This window comes from Protopterus annectens, chromosome 7.part0 (assembly GCF_019279795.1).
Source record: "Protopterus annectens isolate FY-2018-M chromosome 7.part0, PAN1.0, whole genome shotgun sequence".
Taxonomy (NCBI): Eukaryota; Metazoa; Chordata; order Ceratodontiformes; family Protopteridae; genus Protopterus; species Protopterus annectens.
Window position 1 is genome coordinate 1,401,822,995 of NC_056739.1, and position 22,696 is coordinate 1,401,845,690.

General features: G+C 35.8%; 1 protein-coding gene across 1 annotated transcript in view; it reads right to left on the minus strand.

Moving 5' to 3' along the window:
* The window catches only part of DOCK3 (dedicator of cytokinesis 3), a 4,843,230-nt gene that overhangs the window by 372,260 nt on the left and 4,448,274 nt on the right, over positions 1 to 22,696 (minus strand). The window contains exon 36 of the mRNA XM_044077993.1: positions 11,746 to 11,806. Coding sequence (XP_043933928.1) covers positions 11,746 to 11,806 — 61 coding nt within the window. The remainder of the gene's footprint in view (positions 1 to 11,745; positions 11,807 to 22,696) is intronic.

The following is a 22,696-nucleotide window of genomic DNA, read 5'->3' on the forward strand; positions in this document are numbered from 1 at the left end:
TGTAAGCACCACAGCACAAGTCTGCCTTTTATAGTTTCAGACAACACTTTATAACTGATGATATCAGCAGAGTTTGGTAAGAAGAAGATGGTAATAGAAGTCTCCCACATGCTGGTGTGAAATGCTCACTTGAATGTCAAGCAAGTGAACACACATACCAGTTAACCACAGTGAGATTAGAACCCTACTTGACTAAGTACACTGACTAGAGAACTCAGTATTTAACACAAGTTCCATGGCACAAGTCTGACTTTTACAATGCTGCTGGACAATTTTTAGTGGATGACATCATCATTGGATATTTGAGAGAAAATGTTGGGAGGCCTGAATGAAAGATGGATAGCCATGTACAACTGCCACCTGTAGGATACACAGTTCAACTCTTTTGAGTGCACACGTACATATACAAATGGGCTGTAGTGAGATTAGAACCCCCCACTATAGAGCTCAGTATTTAATACAAGCGTCATAGCACAAATCTGACTTTTATATTGCTGCAGGAGAATTTATAGTGGATGACATCATCACTGGATGTTTGTGAGAAGATGTTGGAAAGCCTGAATTAAATGGATATGTAGTAATGTACAACTGTCAAAATATTTGTACTCTATGGGATTATACTGATGACTGTAGGAAACACAACTAAAGAGACACGTACACACAATTTGACCACAGTGAGATTAGAACCCCTACCTAAGTAAGAACACCAGCTACAAAACTCAACACTTTACACAAATGCCACATCACAAGGCTGACTTATGTGTTGCTGTCAGACAATTTATAGTGGATGACATCATCACTGGGTGCCTGAGATAATACGTTGTGAAGCCTGTATGAAATGGATGGCTAGTCATGTACAACTGTCAAGATATTAAAGTTCTGCATGTTAACAAATTTACAAGTGAGAAAAGTGTAATATTTGCTGTTGTGTTTCCAATGTGCAGGTATACTTTAAGAGACAGCTTTACGAATGATATGCAAACAGCTTTTCAGATTACTACCAGTATTACACAATCTGAATGTGTATTGTCAGTATAAAGATGTACACAGTATGTAGCAAAGCATTTCATATTTATTTCTGCAGTGTAGTTGATATATTTTGGAACAAGTACTGACAGACCAAATTTCAAGTGCATGGGTGCAGGTAACACATGACTACAGTGTAAATATGTGTTCTGTTCTTAAAAAGTGCCTTCCCTTTGATTGTGTTTTTACATGTACCTTAAGGGGATGAAAACTAAGTAGGCAGTAAACATAAGTAAAACATACTAATATGCACTTTCCAAAGTACACCACCAAGCAGCGGGTTTGTGCTATCGATGGCAGTGTTTGCTCATGACAGATAGATATTTAAGGACTCCTACTTGAACTTGAGAAGTACTTATTCATACTGCTGTGGTAGACACATCTAACAGATACTATGGTGTTCTAAATAGTTCATATCAGAAATATTGTGTCATAAATTGTCTAACCTTATAAAAGTATTTATGCTGCTTTCCCCATTTGTGCATAGTTAAATGACAAGCAAATATGGGCCACTGCTTCACTGATAAAATAATGAAAGTTCTGTTACTTTGCTTCCCTCTGTGCAAACACAGTAAGCAGAGAAGTGTGGCAGTCAGCACTTTAGATAGTACTGAGTGTAGGAAACACACCTGCTGTTTGGCTGACTCTGTAGCAGAAATTGTAAGTGTACTGAGATATTCATTTTTGAACCCAGATGATACAATGTTTGAATCCAACTGCATCTAATAATTTTAAATCTGTACTCATAATGTAATTAGATAATTGGGTTTAAACAGCATTGGGCAGAGGTAATGGCACCATGCCATTGGACATGAAGAGCCATTCACCATTGCTTGGCATTGGTGTATGATGCAAAACTCCATGAAACACAGAGGGCAAAAGGTGAAGGGCTTCAATAGGGACCATTTCTGCCATGTGTGTGTGTGGTGTGTGATTCTATTTTTTGACCAGATTAAAGGTGTTAAAATTGGGTAGATAGGAAAGTGGTGAAAAGGGGGGAAAGCCTGGGGGAAGAACAAATGGAAAGCAATATAGGAATGTGCAGGAGGGAGGTAGTAAAGAACCATAGCTATCCACTTCTTCAACAGTGTAAAATGAAAATATGTATAGAATATTGGATTGTCACCACAACCAAGAGGGGTGACAACAATGCAATCATGTTGTATAGCCAACTGGACCAAATCAAGTGTGTCAAGAAGACAAATATGTGAAGTGGAGAGCTACGTGTAAATGGGACAATATTTTTTGTTGAGACAAGTGTCCATTTATGACTTTTTATTTCATTAAGATAGGAATGTTGGGTAAGAGATGTAGGTATGTCAGTGTCAGGAAAGTAGGGTAGGTGAGGAAGTGGATGCAGACAATAGGACAAACAAGACAAGACACAAGGATGGTAAGGAACAAAACAGGTTGGGAATACCATGATTGGGGGTAGGGTGAGAACATCAGAAGCTCATGCCCATCAAACACGGGGACAGTGAGAATCTAGTCCTCACCTGCAGAAATGTCATCATTGTCCCCTTACTCCTCTGCCTGTTGGAGTGATTGACATCTTTGTTTATGCACAATAATAGACAGCATCCTCTCCATCCAGCAGAGGCATGTGCCAGTGGTGCTCTCCATGGCATCACGCACCGAGCCTGGCATCTCCTGGCGGGTTATAAAATCCCAACCTCCACTAATACTCCTGGAGGGTACTACTGCACCAGCCGCTGGGATAATGCTACCTGATGTGGAGGGCCCAGGTACTGCAGGGGCAGCATTGGAAGTACTGCCAGTTGTGCTGAGCATCGCTGCAGTAGCCAGTTTAGTGGAAGCAGGCTGAGCCACAGTGGCTGGCCTACCTTCCAGTGCTGTAAAACATTTTGTGAGTTGTCAGAATTTGATGACATCAAAACGTTGTGGCCACACATATAAAAATTACAAAAGAGAGCTAAGAGTTGGGGTAAGAGGAAAAAAAAAGAGATAATTAGTACCATCATATGTGACATACAATAAATGAGTACAATATAAAGAATTTATTTCTACTTTTACATTTAAGTATACTTTTTAACAACTGCAAACTATAACTAATGATTGCTCCAAGTAATCCTTACAGTATGCATATATTGCAAATATGCTTGATCAAATAATACAGATTAACTCAACAGCACGGCATGTATGCCACTTCTATTGAAATTATTATGTAATATTTTTAAGTAATTTCACTATACATTTGTCACTTGTGGTACTGGAACTCACAACATCTGATTGCAATATTATAATTGACTCCTACAGTTGGCTTGTGCTATAGACTGAAGCGTGCATGCTTTATTTTACAGGTAAGATATGCATGCTTAATTTGCTAGTACTGTATAGAAGAGCAATACTTTAGCTAAAATAATACTTATGTTGTACTGCATTCATACTCCTTGCTTCCCTCAGTCTTTCTAAAGGCTCAGCATGGGCTTCCCTGTTCACCCTTATCACCTGGTTGGCTGTAAAATGAAAAGGAGAGAACAAGAGAAGAGCATTGTGCATACCAGTCTTGCTTATATGCAGCTTTCTATCTCATTGAAATTCTCTTTATCTGTATACTTACACAACTGTGGGATGTCAGCAGATGTAAACTCATCCAGTCACTGATTGAGTGTATCCTGCTTGTGGCTTTTGAGGTCATTAAAGTGGTGCCTGTACTGCTATCCAGTGCATGGAATACCACTCACACTGTAGACAGAGTTGGCCAGATTATTCCAGGCCTCATATTTGTGCTGAGACTCTGTATAATACCCCTGCAGCAGCCTTTGGCTGTGGAGCATTACAAGGACTCCAATAAAAATTCGGGACTCCTCCACAACCCACCTTTGAGCCCCAAATTGGGTACCTTCCCTTCTATATTCAGACATGTCTGCTCAGGGCAAACAGCAACAGTTAAAGAATGTTTTCCTACCAATTTGCATTGTCGAGTTTAATGCTAGTGCACAAACCTGAACAACTGTGCCAACTGAGTTTGCACAATGTTAAGCAGAGAGCAACAGTGCCAAACAGAGATGAAAGCAGTTTATGAACTAAGATGGGTAAGGTGACAATTGGCATTAGTTTTTTGTTTGGATGTTGCAGTACCTGTTAATTGATTTAACTTTGCAGACATGTATTGGGGGTATAATTGATCTGACACATTTTTATGTGGCTTTACACAATGATAAAATTAATATGTACAATGTGGGATTCAAACTTATGCAACATAGGCAAACTATATTCCTTCACATAGGTGATTTTTTATACTTACCACAGAAGAAGTGCTTGTTAGCCATCCTCATTAGTCATATATAAATACAAATGACAGGGTGAGGGGTTAAGCATATATGTATGTGACTTGACACGGTCTGGTTTATGCATTCATGTGTTTATGAGTATCACTGAAGTATGAAGTGCATCCAAGGCCAGAAAAGGCAATTATAATTACAGAAACATAACTGTCAGTACACCCTCAGTTACACAAATAATTTGTAAGAGTTCCAGGGCTATACACATTTATTGTTATTTACAATTATGTTTATATTGTTTTATATTTTATAAAAGTGAGTGGACAAGCATTACTCTGGCTCTGTAATTGTGCAATTTTACAACAACAGTTGTACTGATACCCACAGTTATACATATCATATTATCTGTGATATCCTGTGTATGCTCAATGCACATGCTATAGATATGTATTTCTATATATAAGTATTTTTATCCTGTTAATTTTTATATAAATTATAGTGGAACATCAGTAAGAAAAGTTGGGACTTAACTGGATTAGAATCCAGGCTCACCTATACTATAACTCTTAACTTACAACTGCTACCACAGGAACAATGGCAGCTGTTGTATATTTTCAGATTCATTACTTTGAATATGTGCTGATCATCACAGGTCTGCTCGATGGTAAGCAAAAAGTGCAACAATGTATCCGTTCTGAAATTGACTACTATCTGCTTCCTGCCTGCTTCTTGTGTTAGCCATTAGACCATGTTTGCATGAGGGTAAGCGATGTGCAAATGTGATAGGCAAAGCTCAGCTTGTTTTAACTGTGTAAGAAGTCTTTATTATCCTTAAAAGAAAAAAGAAAATGTGGGACTTGAACCATGACAGTATATACTGTGTGGTCCATTATGTTTAACAGGTGTGTTATTATCATAGAAGTACATTACATAAATTTTATTTGATTCATCTGTTTCACCATGTTTGTACTAAGCCATGTGCTGTGCAAATATTAATATTTTAAAAACAAACAAAAAAAACATAAGCAGCATTACGTAATTAATTTTACCACACATTACAGATTTTTACACACATCTGGATTTGAACTGTCATACCAATGAACCTACAAACACAGCAAGTATGTCTTATCCATCTCTACCACAGAAACAGCTTTGCAGCAGGACTGCAAAACATTGCACATGCAAGCAAGTCCCATTTCATCCACAGATCTACAGTATTAAGAAGACATATAACACTTATACATTCTCATTTATAACAGGTGTTAATTACATGTTAAGTGCACAGACTGATCACACAACCATTTATGAGTATTGTTGGCAGAATGCAGCTGTCTTCTCTTTGCACTGTGCTCATTCTTCTCTTATCTGAGCAGTAATCTCAGTCATGCAGTCTGTAAGCATTTTGTATCATTGTCCTTAAAATGTAGGAAAATATTAAATGACATAAATATACGATTTTCAACAAAGGCAGGGGAGTTTGGATATTAATGAACAGAAACTGAGAAATGTGTACTGCTTATTTCCATTTCAAACCTTGATACAATTACTTCTGCGCTTTGTAAGTGCAACCTGGGTGACACACCCACTGCAAGTAAAGGAGTCTGAATTGCTGTTGTGTTTTCCTTCTCTCTAGCAGTAATCAATCACAGTTGAAATCCATTACTAACACTGAGGGAGTGCCTGCACTATGTTTACACCTGATACAAGGAACCGTTGTTTGTGATTCAGCAACTGTAATGAGTTCATACATCTTTTACAACTTCACCGTGCTCATGCAGGAGGGTTGTTAGAGGTGCCAGAGGAGGCCTACTGTCCAGCCTCCTCCTGATGCTGGTGTGTCTTTCTGTGCCACTTAACATATGTTTGGGGCCATCATGGAGGCACAGGCACATTCCAACTGGGCCTTCAAAGCAATTCTTCGGGTTGTAGATGTGGCACAGGCTGACATGCATGACTGCCTCCACCATAATATTTGAAGTCTATCTTTACAAGGCATGCCATTCTCAGTGCTCTGGTATCAGACTATTGTCCACAATAAGCAAGTGAAAAATTCAAGAACTTTCAGAGAAATGGGAGTTCCAACAGTCTTTTTAGAGCACCATTAAGCATTGTAAAACTCAAAAGAACTACACAAGCTATAAATGGCTTAAGTCACAGTGCAGCAAGACTGTTATATTGCTTTTTTGAAATACAGAAGTAATATGCTGTCAGATTTTTAAAAAAATTGTCTAATGTCACAGTAGGAAAGAATAATTTCTATGTCTACTTCCTTGTTGATTTACAGAAAATAAAGTTCTAAAAGACTAACTGAAGTAGTAGCAGTCTAAACAAAAGCATTGCCCTTACAGACACACCAGAACTCTTTCTGATTTTCAGGGATGATCAAAGTGAGAAGTGAACAAAACTGCAAGCAACCAGAAGCAGATAATGATATTGAAGCATGAGACACCAAGATAATTTTTTTGTGAAAACTTTGAAAATAGTGCAGTGCTGAGAAAAAATAACAGAAGTTATCATCTCAAGATGAATGATGAATCTTACCAAGATGTTAGGGATCTAATCTTTTTTCATGAAATTAATAAATCTAAAGGGCAACTGAGGCATCCAGATGAATGTTCATAGATGTGTGAAGGAAAATGTCATGAGTTTTTATGCCATCAAATGTCAACAGTATGAACTATCTTCTACAAGTACCCCATTGTGACTGTTTTTCATTGACTAAATATTTAAGATAAAGAAGACATTAAGAGTACCTGGTCAAAACAGTGACAAATATCTATCCCAGATTTCTTGTTGCTGTAATATTAAAATATGCTTTCTGTTCCCAAAATATATTCATATATGTATGTTTAGGTGTAAGTGTGTGTGTGTGTGTGTGTGTGTGTGTGTGTGTGTGAGAGACAGTGTGTGTGTGTGTGTGTGTGTGTGTGTGTGTGTGTGTGTGTGTGTGTGTGTGTGTGTGTGTGTGTGTGTGTGTGTGTGTGTGTGAGAGAGAGTGTGTGTGTGTGTGTGTGTGTGTGTGTGTGTGTGTGTGTGTGTGTGTGTGTGTGTGTGTGTGTGTGTGTGTGTGTGTGTGTGTGTGTGTGTGTGTGCATGGGTCCACATTGCATGGGCAAAAGCCTATATTAACCACCAATGAAACCCCCAAGTAGTCTACACCCCACAGAAGCAAAGACTCCATGACAAAGGTACACTGCAAACTGCAAAGTTTATTTTCTATACCACAACATGCATGATTCAGTTGAGCACAATTTAAAATTAATGAATGCACTTTCGTCCTAAACAAAAAATAGGACTTCATCAGAACTAAAACATCCTTGCCATTAGAAACTATATATAAGAAAAAAAAATAATAAAAAGAACACATGAAATAAAGAAAACAAACATTTAAAGAAAAAGAAAAATAGAAATAGAAAGGCACAGTAGCAAAATTATAGGCAAGTGGAATTTAGGACCATATGTGCCTATACATATTCCCTAAAAACAAAATGTATTATTTTAATGTAGCAAATATAAAATGTATAGACAACAATAAATAAATAAGTAGATAAAAAAACAAAAATGTTTAACAAAAATGTTACAGGATTGATTACTAAAATAGGTTAAAAAGCTTCATTGTGTTAAAATATTAATAGTGAATAATTATATATGCAGTAATCATGCTAGTAATATTCAAAAACATAAAATCAAAAACATAAAAATCACTTTATAACAACCATGTAACAAAAACAATGCATATTTAAAGACACTTCCAAATAAACATTAAGTTGTTGTGGTAACCAAATAAAAACAAACAAATGCAGAAAAAGAAGAGGAGGACTTCTGTTGCACCAGAAATACAAACTTTATTAAACATTGAGTGCTTTCATCTGTAAAAATGCAACAGGACTTCTTCAGAATAATTTTAATACACACCCACTTCCCTTTTTATCCTTCTTTAAACACCAATTAAACAATTAAATAATTAAAACACTAATTAAGTACTTAAAGTTAAAAAACAATATATAACTTAATAAATATTCACCACAATGTAAAATGTGTAAAATGTGCCACTAATTCACAAAAAAAATCCATATTTTTTCATCTTCAAAATGCTCAAAATAATAATACATTCATTTAATCCAGGATATTATGTGGCACTAAGCTACAATTGCCAACAAAGCTCAAAAGCATCTAAGTGTTCACAAATGACCCTGCCTTATTGATCACTGTTAATCTGTTGTACTATCAAAAATTTAAAACAATGATCTCTATATTTCTCTGTGTGTCTGCTTAAGGCATTTGTCTTAACGTCCTTAGAAATATAAGATATGTGTTCATATATCCTATTTTTAAATCTAGAAGTCTTGCCCACATAGAAGGCAGGGCAGAACAAACATTTGGCCGTGTGCACAACATTTTTTGAAAAACAGTTATAGTGTGAAAATATATTAAGTCTAAAATTGTTGAACATAAAACAATGTCCTGTTTCTAAACCATGTGGACATTGTTTGCACCTACCACATTTAAAATTACCTAATCTTTTACCAGACTGTCTCACTTTACCAAAATTTTGACCATTTCTAAAATGTCTTTGAAATTTAAATCTCTCTTAAAGGTGAATATTGGGGTTGAACCAAACATCTCCAACATGTCATGTTCTGAAATTAAGGACCAAATTTTTTTAAGTACAGAACAAATATTTGGAGTTGCCCGAATATATGTTAAAATAAAAGCAAACTGACCATCCATCTTCTTTCTGGGTTCCAAAACACCACTGCTATGAACTTCATCAATAGATAATATCAGTAAATAGATCTTCCTTTGTCTCTTGTCACAAATCTCATTTTTTAAGGACACTAATACATTTTTAGGGTACATTCAACTCTCCTATGTGCAACAAATTTTACATGTTTGACAAAGTGTGTGAATTAGATTTTAGGCAATGTCTGGGCAGCACCTTAATATTTTTTGACAACTTAACTCCCTCTGAAAGATGTTTACGTGATGATTTTACTCATGACAAAAATATACATATCATGAAGCCTGATAAAGGCAATGGTAATGGATCAGGTAGATTATATATGTGCTATAAATGTTATACTGATGGATGGTACTTATGAGGAGGTGTCCCAGAATGACATAAATATATATTACAATAAAATTGACTTATTACTGGAAGATATGGTGTACCAAGGTAACTTTACACCAGATGAACATTCTTATATGAAAAATTAGTACCCAGTTGTTATAGGTAGTATTTTTGATATTCCCAAAATACACATGACCTTGGGGAATCCATCTTTTAGGCCTATTATAGATGGTAAGAAGTCTAAAACATTTTTATATTTAGATTTTTGGATCAGCAGTTGAAAAAAGACTTACATGTATTTTCTTACATCTGTAACAATTCTTGACAATTTTTATTTAAACTTAACAGAATAGAAGTATCAGATAACATGTATTTTGTCACTATTGATGTATGTAACCTGTTTAGTGTCATACCCCATGAACTTGTGTTACAATGGCTTGAGAGACAGCTGCTTATTTCTAATAAATTTGAGGGTCACAGGATTATCACACTAGTAACTTTAATGGAGGTAGTTCTCAGCAACAATTTTATTTATTTTGATGGACAATATTTTAGGTAACAAACTGGCATTGTTATCGGGGTGGCATGCACCCCCATTTTTGCCAACCTTGTCATGTCATTTTGGGAAACCATTTATGTGTTCAAAAGCAAATATTATAAGTCCATATCTAATTACACTAGATATTTGAACATTTTTTTATTTGGAGGTGCACCCTTGATCAACTACAAGAATCTTTACAATTCATCAATAACTTTGAAGAATTTTTAAAATTCACTCACCATTATAATGCTGATTTAATACATTATTTAGATGTGGAGATTGCTACTGACAGGGATACAAATTCTATAGTCTCTAAAATATTTAGAAAATCCAGTTTCTCAAATTCTTATTTAGAATACTCTAGTTACCATCCTTCCTTTCAAAAGAGAGCAGTAGTGAAAGGACAATTGGTGAGAGCAGCAAGGATGGTAACTAGATAAGTGGATTTTATTTAAGAAATTGATTTTTATGACAAACATGTTTAAATCTAGGGGTTACCCTGAAAATTTATTAGTGTCCTTAAAAAAAAAAAATTGTGACAAGAGACAAAGGAAGATCTATTCACTGATATTATCTACTGATGGAGTCCACAGTCATGGTGTTTTGGAACCCAGAAAGAAGATGGACGGTCAGTTTGCTTTTATTTTAATGTACAATTGGGAAACTCCAAATATTTTTTCTATAGTTAAGAAAAATTGGTCATTGTTAATTTCAGAACATGACATGTTGGAGATGTTTGTTTCAACTCCAGTATTCACCTTTAAAAGAGATTTAAATTTCAAAGACGTTTTAGAAAGAGGTCAAAAGTTTGGTAAAGTAAGACAGATTTGGTAATTTTAAATGTGGTAGGTGCAAACATTTTAGAAACAGGACATTGTTTTATGTTCAACAATTTTAGACTTAATATATTTTCACACTATAAACTGTTTTACAAAAAATGTGTAAATTGCCAAATGTTTGTTCTGCCCTGCCTTCTATGTGGGCAAGACTTCTAGATATTTTAAAAATAGGATATATGAATGCATATCTGATGTTTCTAAGGAAGTTAAGACAAATGCCTTAAGCAGACAGATAGAGAAATATAGAGATCATTGTTTTAAATTTTTGATAGTGCAACATATTAACAATGATCAACAAGGCAGGGTAATTCCTGAGCATTTAGACGCTTGTGAGCTTCACTGGCAATTGAAGCTTAATGCCACGGAATATCCTGAGTTAAATGAATAAATTAGTATTTTGAGCATTTTAAAGATGAAAAAATATGGATGTTTTTTGTGAATTAGTGGCACATTTTACATTGTGTTGAGTATTTATTAAGTCATGTATTGTTTTTTAACTTTAAGTACTTAATTAGTGTTTTAAGTATTTAATTGTTTAAATGGTGTTTAAAGAAGGATAAAAAGGGAAGTGGGTGTGTATTAAAATTGTTCTGCAGAAGTCCTGTTGCATTTTTATGGATGAAAGTGCTCAACTTTTAATAAAGTTTGTATTTCTCCTAAATATTAAGTTGTTCAAAATCATGCACCCCATACCCCCTGTTAATTTTATATATAAACTCTGAGATCACACTACAGTGGGGAAAATGGCATATTCCCTGATCCCCACTGTACTGCGACCTCTGTGCAAACTCTTTTTCTTCTAATTGATTTGTGATATTTTACATTTTACAGGAATCAGGTCTCATAACTCCCCTGTGTAATCTATTTCTCTGTAAAGCCTATGCTATTGAGCATTATTGCCTGAGTAACATTACCTCATTATCTACAATACTGCTAACATTTAGGAGCACTTCAAAACTTTTACATTAAATATAAAGTGGCCAAAGTCATTCAAGCTGAGTATAATAGTAGTTTTTTTCTTACCAGTAAGTTCACAGTGCATCCAATCTTCTTGTTCTCTGTTTCTTCTCCTTTCATGCAGTCTCTAGAAAAAAAACATATTGCTGAGATACAGCAGGCTGAAACAATGGTGATTCTTTGGTTATTCTCTAATTGATACAATGCTTTTATTTTCTGTTTGTTTCCAAGAAAACAGAATAAATGAAGCAAAAGAATAAATGTACATTCATGTATTAACTGAATATATTGTTGCTGTAGTTAAGCGTGCTGCTTAGATTAAAACAGTAAAAGGGAATGTCTGGAAATGCAAGATGATCAGAAAAGGTCACTTCAGAACTTCAAAGTTTATTATTGCTCATCATGGTACATGGGTATGTATATGCAATATATCTATTTGCCAAGTGAAAACCCTAAGCAAGATTGGAGACAAAAAATGCAGAGTATAAGCATAACAGAATGTAAGGATATAGTAATTCTAAGATAGCTAATTGCTAAAACACTAGGATAATAAAAGGATACATAATTCCACTAAAATGCATGTCTACATATCGATAGATAGATTTTTTTACAATCACTTGTTTTTGTACATCCTAATCTCAGATGGACAGTGTAAACAAATATATTGGAAGTGAAATGTCAGCACTTTACATTTCTAATTAGTGATCTCTAGACAACTATGTTTTTTTTGTCATTTTATTTATAATTTTAAATATAATACAATCAAGGTAATAGTGAAGAAAAACAGTACAGGGAAAAAAATCTACATATGGTAAAATGTTGTTTTGAACTGCTCTCTGCTAACACAGACTACAACCCCTTTTTATATCTTTTAGGAACTCAACTAATTAGTTTTTCACTTCATGGAGGTTTATTATTGATGGCTATTGAGAATCATCTGAATTGATAAAATAACATATATTGCATGTGGTTCATACACAAATGCATAATACTAAAACTGAAATGCACAGTCTTTCAATAAGAAATACTGAAACTAAAAAGATACTCAAATGTAAAGGAGGTAATGCAATGCAACTTCAAAGTGTGTCATACTTTACTTGTTTCGTTTATTTTCACATTATAGAAAATGTAGATAAATAGAATTAAACTGTAAAACATATAATTAGCTGAAAAGGTACAAACATGCAATTATGTTTTCTTCAGGTCTTCCTTGAATATGGTACAGTTTGACTTGCTCTACTTCAGCAGGGTTCTACAAAACTATCTTCCAGGCATGACCTTTCATTTTCTCTGGTGTCTTGGCAGGGTCATCTGGTCATTAGCCCCTCCAGGCTGGACTCATCAGCACTGCCTCTTTGATTACAATCATGGCACCTCCACATGAAATTCTTACAGGTGAGCCTAGGGAATGTCACTGCTGCTAGCAGAGGTGGGATGCTTTTGCTTGGTTGCAGTAGCCCCCTTATGTGCTAGCATCCTATTAACTGAATGGCATTGAGATCTATCAAGAGAAGTATATCGGCCCAGGCCCTGAATGAAAGCAATACTTGATCCATCAGTTTGCCCACTCTGGATGCTACTTCAAAGTCCTGTTCTCCACCCAGGCTTGGCTTATGGACCAGCTTTTGTGTAGTATTTTTCTTACTTCTCTCCCAACCTGTCCTAAAAGAAGGTGAATAGGTAAAGAATTAAGTCCCCCTTGCCCAATGCATATCAGCTCCATTAAATTGCCCATGACAACAACTGAGCATGATTCACCTGGGTCACAGTCAGGGTTTCATCAATTTCCACTACAGATCTGAATAAATTATGCACTTATGTGAATATATGTTGCGGTGCAAAAAAAATTTGTACTAAGAGGAAACTGCGCAGATGTAAGTAAAATACAAGCCCAAACGAACTACACATGTAAGGCAGGTGCAAACGGCCAAAAAGCAAAGTCCAAATCCAAAAAAGGAGGTCAGCACCAAGAGTGATACCTTAGTTTATTGCAGAATAGGTGTAAAATCAAACCGGTTTCGGCAGTTTTGCCTTCATCAGTGAATACCATTATCATAATGTAACATTCTTTATATACATCCAGCACTACGTCCCAATTAAGTAATTAAAGAGACAGTGATATCAAGAAGTCAGTAATAACAAAAACTGAAAATACCTCTATAGTATATGAATGAACAGTCTAATTTGTAATTATTTACTCTTATTATACCAGTTATAAGTGGTCATTTAAACCAGGAGAAAAAAGAGCTCCTAGCCTAATAATACACATCCTTTCTTTATCATTCAAAATATTATGCCACCCTAACTTGTTCACTCTATCACCCACTATCTTGTCAATAATACAAAAATGAAATATTGCTGATTTGTGATCACATACATGTTTATAAAGAGCATTCATCATTCGTTTGTTTCGAATATCACTTAGATGTTCAGACATTCTTATTCTAAAAGGTCTAGGCGTTTGCCCAACATAAAAGGATGAACAGGAACATGTGGCCAAATAGACCACCCAGTCTGTTCCACAATTTGCAAAATGCTTAATCTTGTGGACCATTTGGGTATTTTTGCTAGAAAACTCCTTAGACTTGGGCATATATCTACAAAAGGAGCAATGTCCACAAGAAAATGACCCAACCAACTTGTCCCCTGTAATGGTTAGTTGTTCCAAAGAGTGATTACCACCCTTTGATTTGTAATGATTAAAGTGAGACCCCAGTGTTCGTCCCCTGCGATATGAAAACTTGCATCTATCCATAAGGAGACTTGATAGTTCCTGATTTGCCATGAGAATATTCTAATTTTTATTAATAACATTTCTGATGGCATTAATGTTCCTAATATAGGTAGTGTCAAATCGGATACTATCCCCTGAGGTACACTTTTTTCCCTATATTGCAGTAAATTTGACCTGTCTTGTGCACTAGCCCAATTACTGGCTGAAAGGATAGTTCCTGGTTTATAGCCCCTAGCTCTGAATCTATGTATTAAATCAGTCTTGTGATGTTCATAGTCAACATTGGAGGAGCATATTCTTTTGATGTGTAGAAATTTTGACTTGGGAATGTTCCTTATAATATGATCAGGGTGTAAACTAGTTGCCTGTAAAAGGCTGTTATACTCTGGATATTTGAGGAAGACCTGGGTCGACAGAGTATGATCTTCATTTCTACAAATTTTGACATCAAGAAAATGAATTTCTTGGTGATGCATGTTGAGTGTAAATTCAATACCCCACTTGTTTTCATTGAGGTATTGGACAAATTCTACGAGATATTCTATATCCGCCCACCAGACCATCCAACAGTCGTCCAGGTACCGCCGCCAAATATCCATCTCCCCCTAAAAAATATTGTGTGATGTGTTATATACAAGGAATTCCTCAAAATAGCCTATAAACAGATATGCATATATGAGGGCAAAAGATGCTCCCGTAGTGGGTCACGGACTTGCCAGTAACATTCTTGTTGGAAATAGAACACATTCTTCGTTAGAACATGCTCTGCCATACAAATAAGTAGAGTGTTAAAACCTGGTGGAGAAATGTCTGCTTTATTGAGCCAATATTCTAAAGCCTCCAGCCCAGCCCAGTGTGGAATATTAGTATATAACACCGTGACATCCAATGTGCACATTATCCAATCTGGTTCTAATTGGGTGTCACTTAGGATCCTCAGAAATTCTGTCATATCTTTGATCCTAGATCTGACCATAGTCAGAAAAGGCTGTAGATATTTGGTAAGGAATCCTGATGTAAGCGAGCCCATACCAGAAACTATTGGTCTTCCAGGTGGTTTTTGCAAATTTTTATGGATTTTGGGTAACAGATATAGTATCTGTTTATGGGGGTCCTCAACTGTAAGGTGTTTTAGATCTGATGTACTAATAATACCTTCCTCAGCTGCCAGCTTCAAAAAGGAATCAGTCTCATTTTTGAATCATTTGGTTGGGTCTAGAGGCATTGGCATATAGTGTATCCCATTCTGGAGCTGTCTATGCTCCTCTGATAAGTAATAATCAATATCCATAACTACAACTGTTCCTCCTTTGTTGGCAGGAATAATGACTACATCACGATTATTTCTTAATTCCCTAAGGGCTTGTTGTTCCACTCCAGACAAGTTGTGACCTAACATCCGGGATTCATAATCATGAAAATGTAGATCTTTGAGAACTGATTGTTGAAATATGGAAACATATTTATCCATGGGGGGCGGAAAAGTAGATTTTTTTAAGTGAAAATCAGTAGATATTTGAGAGTCACCCTGTTGAACAAAATATAGTTTTAAATTCAACAGTCGACAAAATGACAACACATCTTTCACAATACTGTCTTCATGAACATAGAAACCAGGAACATATGTTAATTCCTTATTTAGTAGTTTCATAGCAGTTTCAGATAGTGTTACAGAGGAAATGTTGAGTATATTTGAGCATTCTGCTATTTGGGAATTATCATTTGTAACAGTGTTTCCAAATTCTCCACATCTGCAATGTTTTCTCCCACCCCTGTGTTTCCTAGACCTAAAGGGTGGTCAGCATTTTTCTGTTTCTTGTGGGCTGGGGACCCCTGAGTAAGCCCATGCTCTGTTTCAGTAACAGAGGATTCCTCCCCTGAAGTGCTGCTATAATCATTTTTTAGATTTCTTTAAAATGGATCTGGGTTTAGTCCCCCTATAATCCCCATCAGAAAAAGTGACATTCGTTTTAATACCAAAAAGTTTGCCCTGTTCATAGTCCGTCAGATCCCTATGAAATTTATGTAGTTTCTTGCTCCTTAAGTTTTTCTCTGTTATTAGTAGATCCTTGGATAATTTGTGAAGACATTCTTGGTATAATGTCTGACCCTCATATGTCTTGATTTCCTCACAAATATGTTGGGTTTCTGTGATATTTTGACAAATGACATAGATGCATTTTGCTGTGCTTGTGCCCATTCCTCATATAGCCTATCATCTGGATTACTGACATATGATTGTGACCGGAGTCTCAAACCCCTTGGAGTTATATTTTGAGCCTGATAGGCCTTAAATAGTTTAAGATGCCAAACTGAAATACGTAAATTGGTCATGCTTTTAGTCAGTTTTATGAAGAGATTCTTACATGGATCATTTGGGTCCCTAGTATCCCCAGTAGTGATACCACCATTATTTTGAACCCCAAACACTTGAAGGTCATTTTTATCTGCAGATAAACCCTGCAGTATAGTAACTAAATCCATGGTAGGTGTCTCTTACTATGCTAGGGGATCTACCAGAGAATCATTAATAGAAGGGAAAAAATATAGGTATATAAATGCCTTTAGGCTAACAAATCTGTTTGGATGAGTAAGATACTCAAAATAATATAATTAAAGGTCCATTCCAATTATTAACAATTGTGTGTCAATCTTTAGCTCCCCAAAAATATCAAATAATTATTTAGGAGAATATACCCAGATGATTATTGCTATACTTGTATAGTATTCTCCCTGTTAGAAATGATTTTCAACCACAGTATAGAGAATAATGCATTTCACAAAAAGAAAAACAATATGTAGAAAAAAATGAACAGTGTAATATCATCTAAAAAAGGAGGAACAAGTAGTTTGTTTCCAAAAGAAACACAATATATAAGTGCAAATACTGTCCCCCTGTAAAACAAGGATTCCATAATAATCAAGGGCCTTAAATCATTTGGCATTTAAATAGATGTCCACCTAATCTTTGATATTCAATGAAAACAACTATGCATAGCCTGGTATATTAAATATTATAAAGAGGCAGACATAATTCGATATGAACAATAACGTATATAGTTTAAACAATAAGTAATATCAAAAGCATCCAATCTTGTATGCGATACACTAATATAAAATCCCACAAATGAGTGAGTGAATGAGCCCTATCAAATAACCGTGACTCCCAAAGGGTGTATTATACACAAAATATAATTCACTATTAATATATGAATATATAATAGGCTTCTGATTATGGACTAAGAATGTTACTGGCAAGTCTGTGGTACGGCTATGGGAGCATCTTTTGCCCCCATATATATGGATCTGTTTATGGGCTATTTTGAGGAATTCCTTATATATGATACATCACATAATATTTTTCAGGGGGAGATGGATATTTGGTGGCAGTACCTGGACGACTGTTGGATAGACTGGTGGGTGGACATAGAATATCTCTTAAAATTTGTCCAATACCTCAATGAAAATAAGCGGGGTATTGAATTTACACTCAACATGCATCACCAAGAAATTCATTTTCTTGATGTCAAAATATGTAGAAATTAAGATCATACTCTGTCGACCCAGGTCTTCCGCAAATATCCAGAGTATAACAGCCTTTTACCGGGAACTAGTTTACACCCTGATCATATTATAAGGAACATTCCCAAGTCACAATTTCTATGCATCAAAAGAATATGCTCCTCCAATGTTGACTATGAACATCACAAGACTGATTTAATACATAGATTCAGAGCTAGAGGCTGTAAACCAGGAACTATCCTTTCAGTTAGTAATTGGGCTAGTGCACAAGACAGGTCAGAATTACTACAATATAGGGGAAAAAAGTGTACCTCAGGGGATAGTATCCGATTTGTCACTACCTATGGTAGGAACATTAATGCCATCAGAAATGTTATTAATAAAAATTGGAATATTCTCATGGGAACTATCAAGTCTCCTTACAGATAGATGCAAGTTTTCATATTGCAGGAGACAAACACTGGGGTCTCACTTTAATCATTACAAATTGAAGGGTGGTAATCACTCTTTGGAACAACTAACCATTACAGGGGACAAGTTGGTTTGGTCATTTTCTTGTGGACATTGCTCTTTATTTAGATATATGCCCAAGTCTAAGGAGTTTTCTAGCAAAAATACCCAAATGGTCCACATTGGGTGGGAGGGTGGCCTAATGGTTAATGAGTTTGCCATACAAACACAAGTTGCAGGGTTTGAGTCTCACAAGGGATAATTGGCTAGGCTTAAAATGGCTCACAAGGGCAGTTAGCTTAGTACTAAATCTATGAATCTAGGATTAAGCATTTTGCAAATTGTGGAACAGACTGGGTGGTCTATTTGGCCACTTGTTCCTGTTCATCCTTTTATGTTGGGCAAACGTCTAGACCTTTTAGAATAAGAATGTCTGAATATCTAAGTGACATTCGAAACAAACGAATGATGAATGCTCTTTATAAACATGTATGTGATCACAAATCAGCAATATTTCATTTTTGTATTATTGACAATATAGTGGGTGATAGAGTGAACAAGTTAGGGTGGCATAGTATTTTGAATGATAAAGAAAGGATGTGGATGATTAGGCTAGGAGCTCTTTTTTCTCCTGGTTTAAATGACCACTTATAACTGGTATAATAAGAGTAAATAATTACAAATTAGACTGTTCATTCATTTACTATAGAGGTATTTTCAGGTTTTGTTATTACTGACTTCTTGATATCACTGTCTCTTTAATTACTTAATTGGGACGTAGTGCTGGATGTATATAAAGAATGTTACATTATGATAATGATATTCACTGATGAAGGCAAAACTGCCGAAACTGGTTTGATTTTACACCTATTCTGCAATAAACTCAGGTATCACTCTTGGTGCTGGCCTCCTTTTTGCGTAAGTAAAAGACACCATTTAAATGAAAGTAAACTTAGTAGGTATTTTTCTAATCAGAAGCAGCATTACATATTTATGGTCATGGGTGGGGGGCTTTAATCCCTCATCATCCATGATATATAACTGAGACGACAGTCCCTTAAAGATAAAGACAATCCTTGGCTTTGCAGCAAAGTAAGGCACTGTAACCTTAGTGCTGGCCAAGAACAGTAAGTGGGCAAATGAAGTTTTAGTTAAGCAACAGCCCTATAAATAATGCTTCATTTAAGAATTTCTTAAAATACAGCATTTTATACATAGCATAATGAATGTGCAATTTACATAGTCATTTTACATAATATATTTCAGTTTCTTGTAGTCTGGTGGTGTGCAGCTAATGTCTTTTGTGTGTTTTTAGTGTTTTGTGTTTAGGTAGTATATGCCATGCATGCTCCTTCTGAGTCATAACACTGCAATACAACCAAGATCCTCCCTCTTGTCTATAACTTCTCCTTAGACAAAGAGACAGTAGGGCATAGAAGCACACTATAGATTCTGAAGACTGTATAATTGATCATATTCTTTGTTTCATTCCTACTACTGTTCCTGTAACACTTAATCTGCAGTAGAACAAAATGCCATTATATTTATGTCAAAGTCAACGTTGAAAGTTCTTGGTGGAAGTCAAATTGTTTCATGCCAGATACGTCTCAATGGCCTTAGTTAATCTCTGATCAAGATCACCACTGCTGGGTATTTTATGACGTTGCCTAATTCAAGCATACATGAAAATTATGTATCTATTATAATTGTTAGTCTTTCAGGAATTCAGTTGCTATTCACACTAAGCAGTTCAAATGCATATTAGCAGGATACTTGTGGTGAAATTTTTTAGGATGTCTAGAAATGGTTTACATCTCATTTTACTTTTCTAATATTGAAAAAGTGCATTGATACTGATAGTGGGTATGAGGCAGAACTGACCCATTGCTGGAGTTGTGGAGCTGTACAAAATATGAAAGGATTGTGTGCAAGGAAAGGGAGTCAGAGGCCTTTGATTTACAGAAATACCAATATTCCAAGATATATAATTCTCATTTAGAATGCATTATCCTTTATATTTCCTTCTAATGGTTATAATATGACAGCGTGTGCACCTCAGACTTTAAACTTATTGCTTAATACAGCCTGCTTATTCGTAGTTGTTTCTGTCCCAGTCAGTGATGCAGATATGCAATAAAGCAGTAATTAACATGCCATGCTGATAACTGCATCTGCATATTGGGAGAACAGTGTTACATAATAACTCATCATGTATTGTTAGCATAAAATAAGTGTCAAATTGGATGGATAAACAAAAAGTACCATATAATACTGACCAAAAGAAAGTATAATTTACTGTGAGTAAAACATCCTTCTCACATCCCATCAAACACAGCTGAAACAACTTTTTTAAATGCAGTAGTAGAAAAACCTACATTAGCAGCAATTGCAGTCATGTCACTCCAACCGCTCACCCCTACATTTTGCATGACACTTTTAGAAGAAATGTATACATCGGCTGATCTATAGCCATGAAATAGTTCCCACCAAGATGCCTCATTCTGCTCAATGGGGACCTAGTCCCAAATAATAGACTTAGATTCTGCCACTAGACTAGTGTATGTCAGTCACATTGATTCATATTAGAGACTATGCAATAAAGTACCACAGTTTCTCACATGGCATACTGTACTAAGACTGCAAATAACAGCAATCTCAGAAATGTATCTAAAGCTTTATATGAGTTCAGCATACCCAGCTTCTGAGTTTACAGAAAGTACTGCATTGTTTGTGACAGATATGAGATGGGTGGCTACCTTGGCCAGTAATAAGTTGATCTCAAAGCTTGACCTAAGCCAATTCCAAGCAGTTTCAGATAGAAAAATCATTGACTGTAAAAACAAAAATTCATGGGTGGCTGCATCTTTTTAAAAGAAAGACACATCTAAACACCTACTTGCCAGCATACTATCTTAGTGTCAGACTGGCTTATCTTAGTCCTATCTTTAACATACTCCTAGAACAAGCTACGAAATAGTGAAAGCGTATACAAATGCATATTATTCTGCTAAAATCAGGATAAGATTTGAATTATGATTCCAAACAAATCAGAGATTTTTGAGTGATCGGTTGTCCATGTGAATTTTACTAATTCTACTTTAAGAGTAATTGATTGATCCATGAAGAAGAAATTCCCACTGTGGACTATTCAAAGTGAACTATACTCATTGAACTGGGACATTCTATACATACATCCTTCCGTAGGTTCAGCTCATTCTCTCTGGATTGTGGAGTAGCTCAGGGCTCCATCCAGAGTCCTCTACTCTTCACAATGTTGATTCTCACACCAGCTGATCTGATTAGGAGGACAGAGCTACTTCCATCAGGTCACCAAGATGAATGTGTATTCCCTTACTGCTGACCAGCAAGCCATTTATCAGTAGCTCTTCCTTAGTCAGTTAAAGCTGAACAAGTCCAAAGCTGAAGCTGTGGCAATTCTACACAATCTGTTGCTGATGTATAAATCCAGCCTAATGCTCAGGTCTTTCTCTTCTTCCACACTTGCTTCATCCTCTTTCTGTCACATCTCACTTCTTCACAGTATGCAAGGTCCTAAGTATCTCCTAACTCTTCCTCTGTTTCTATACCAAATCCTTAAGCTACTGCTCAGGCTGTAATGCCTCTATTCTTCTTAACTCTCTTAGTGTCTTTCTGCATCACTAACTCATCTATTATTTTCCTAACTTAAACCAACCTTTTATTTTTCCTGTACTATAACAGCCAATGTCATACATTTTACTACCCACATACTATTTTTATACACTTTACTCATAGGCTATGTATATGTTGGTAGAATGACTAAAATTGTCTATAATGGTATAACTCTGTAGAATTGTGCAGATGTGTAGTATACCTTGTAACCTAGTTTTTGTTCAATCAACTTATTTTTGTACAGTATTCCTCATGTTGCTTGTATTGTTTGTAGACTATACTGTATTTGTATTGTACTGTATGTGGAGCTTTTCTTCCTGGGCCTCTTCTGAAAACAGGTTCTGCAGACCCAGTTGGACCACCCTGGTAAACAAATGTCAAATAAATAAATGAGCATCTCAAACATATCACTGTGAAGCAGTGAGTCATCCAGACTAGAAGAACCTTCAACACCTAATTGCTTTCTGCCAATTAATCTTGCCTTACAAGTTTATACGCAATGACTGATGCTCTGGTATAGTTTCCCTAATCTCATGACATAAAACTGATACACAACTGAAACCACCTACTCAGTATTCCCTCAAACTGCCTCTATAGCAGAAGACGTACCTCTCAGACATGACATTCATGTCATGGAGCAGTCCACCTAGGGAGGCTAGT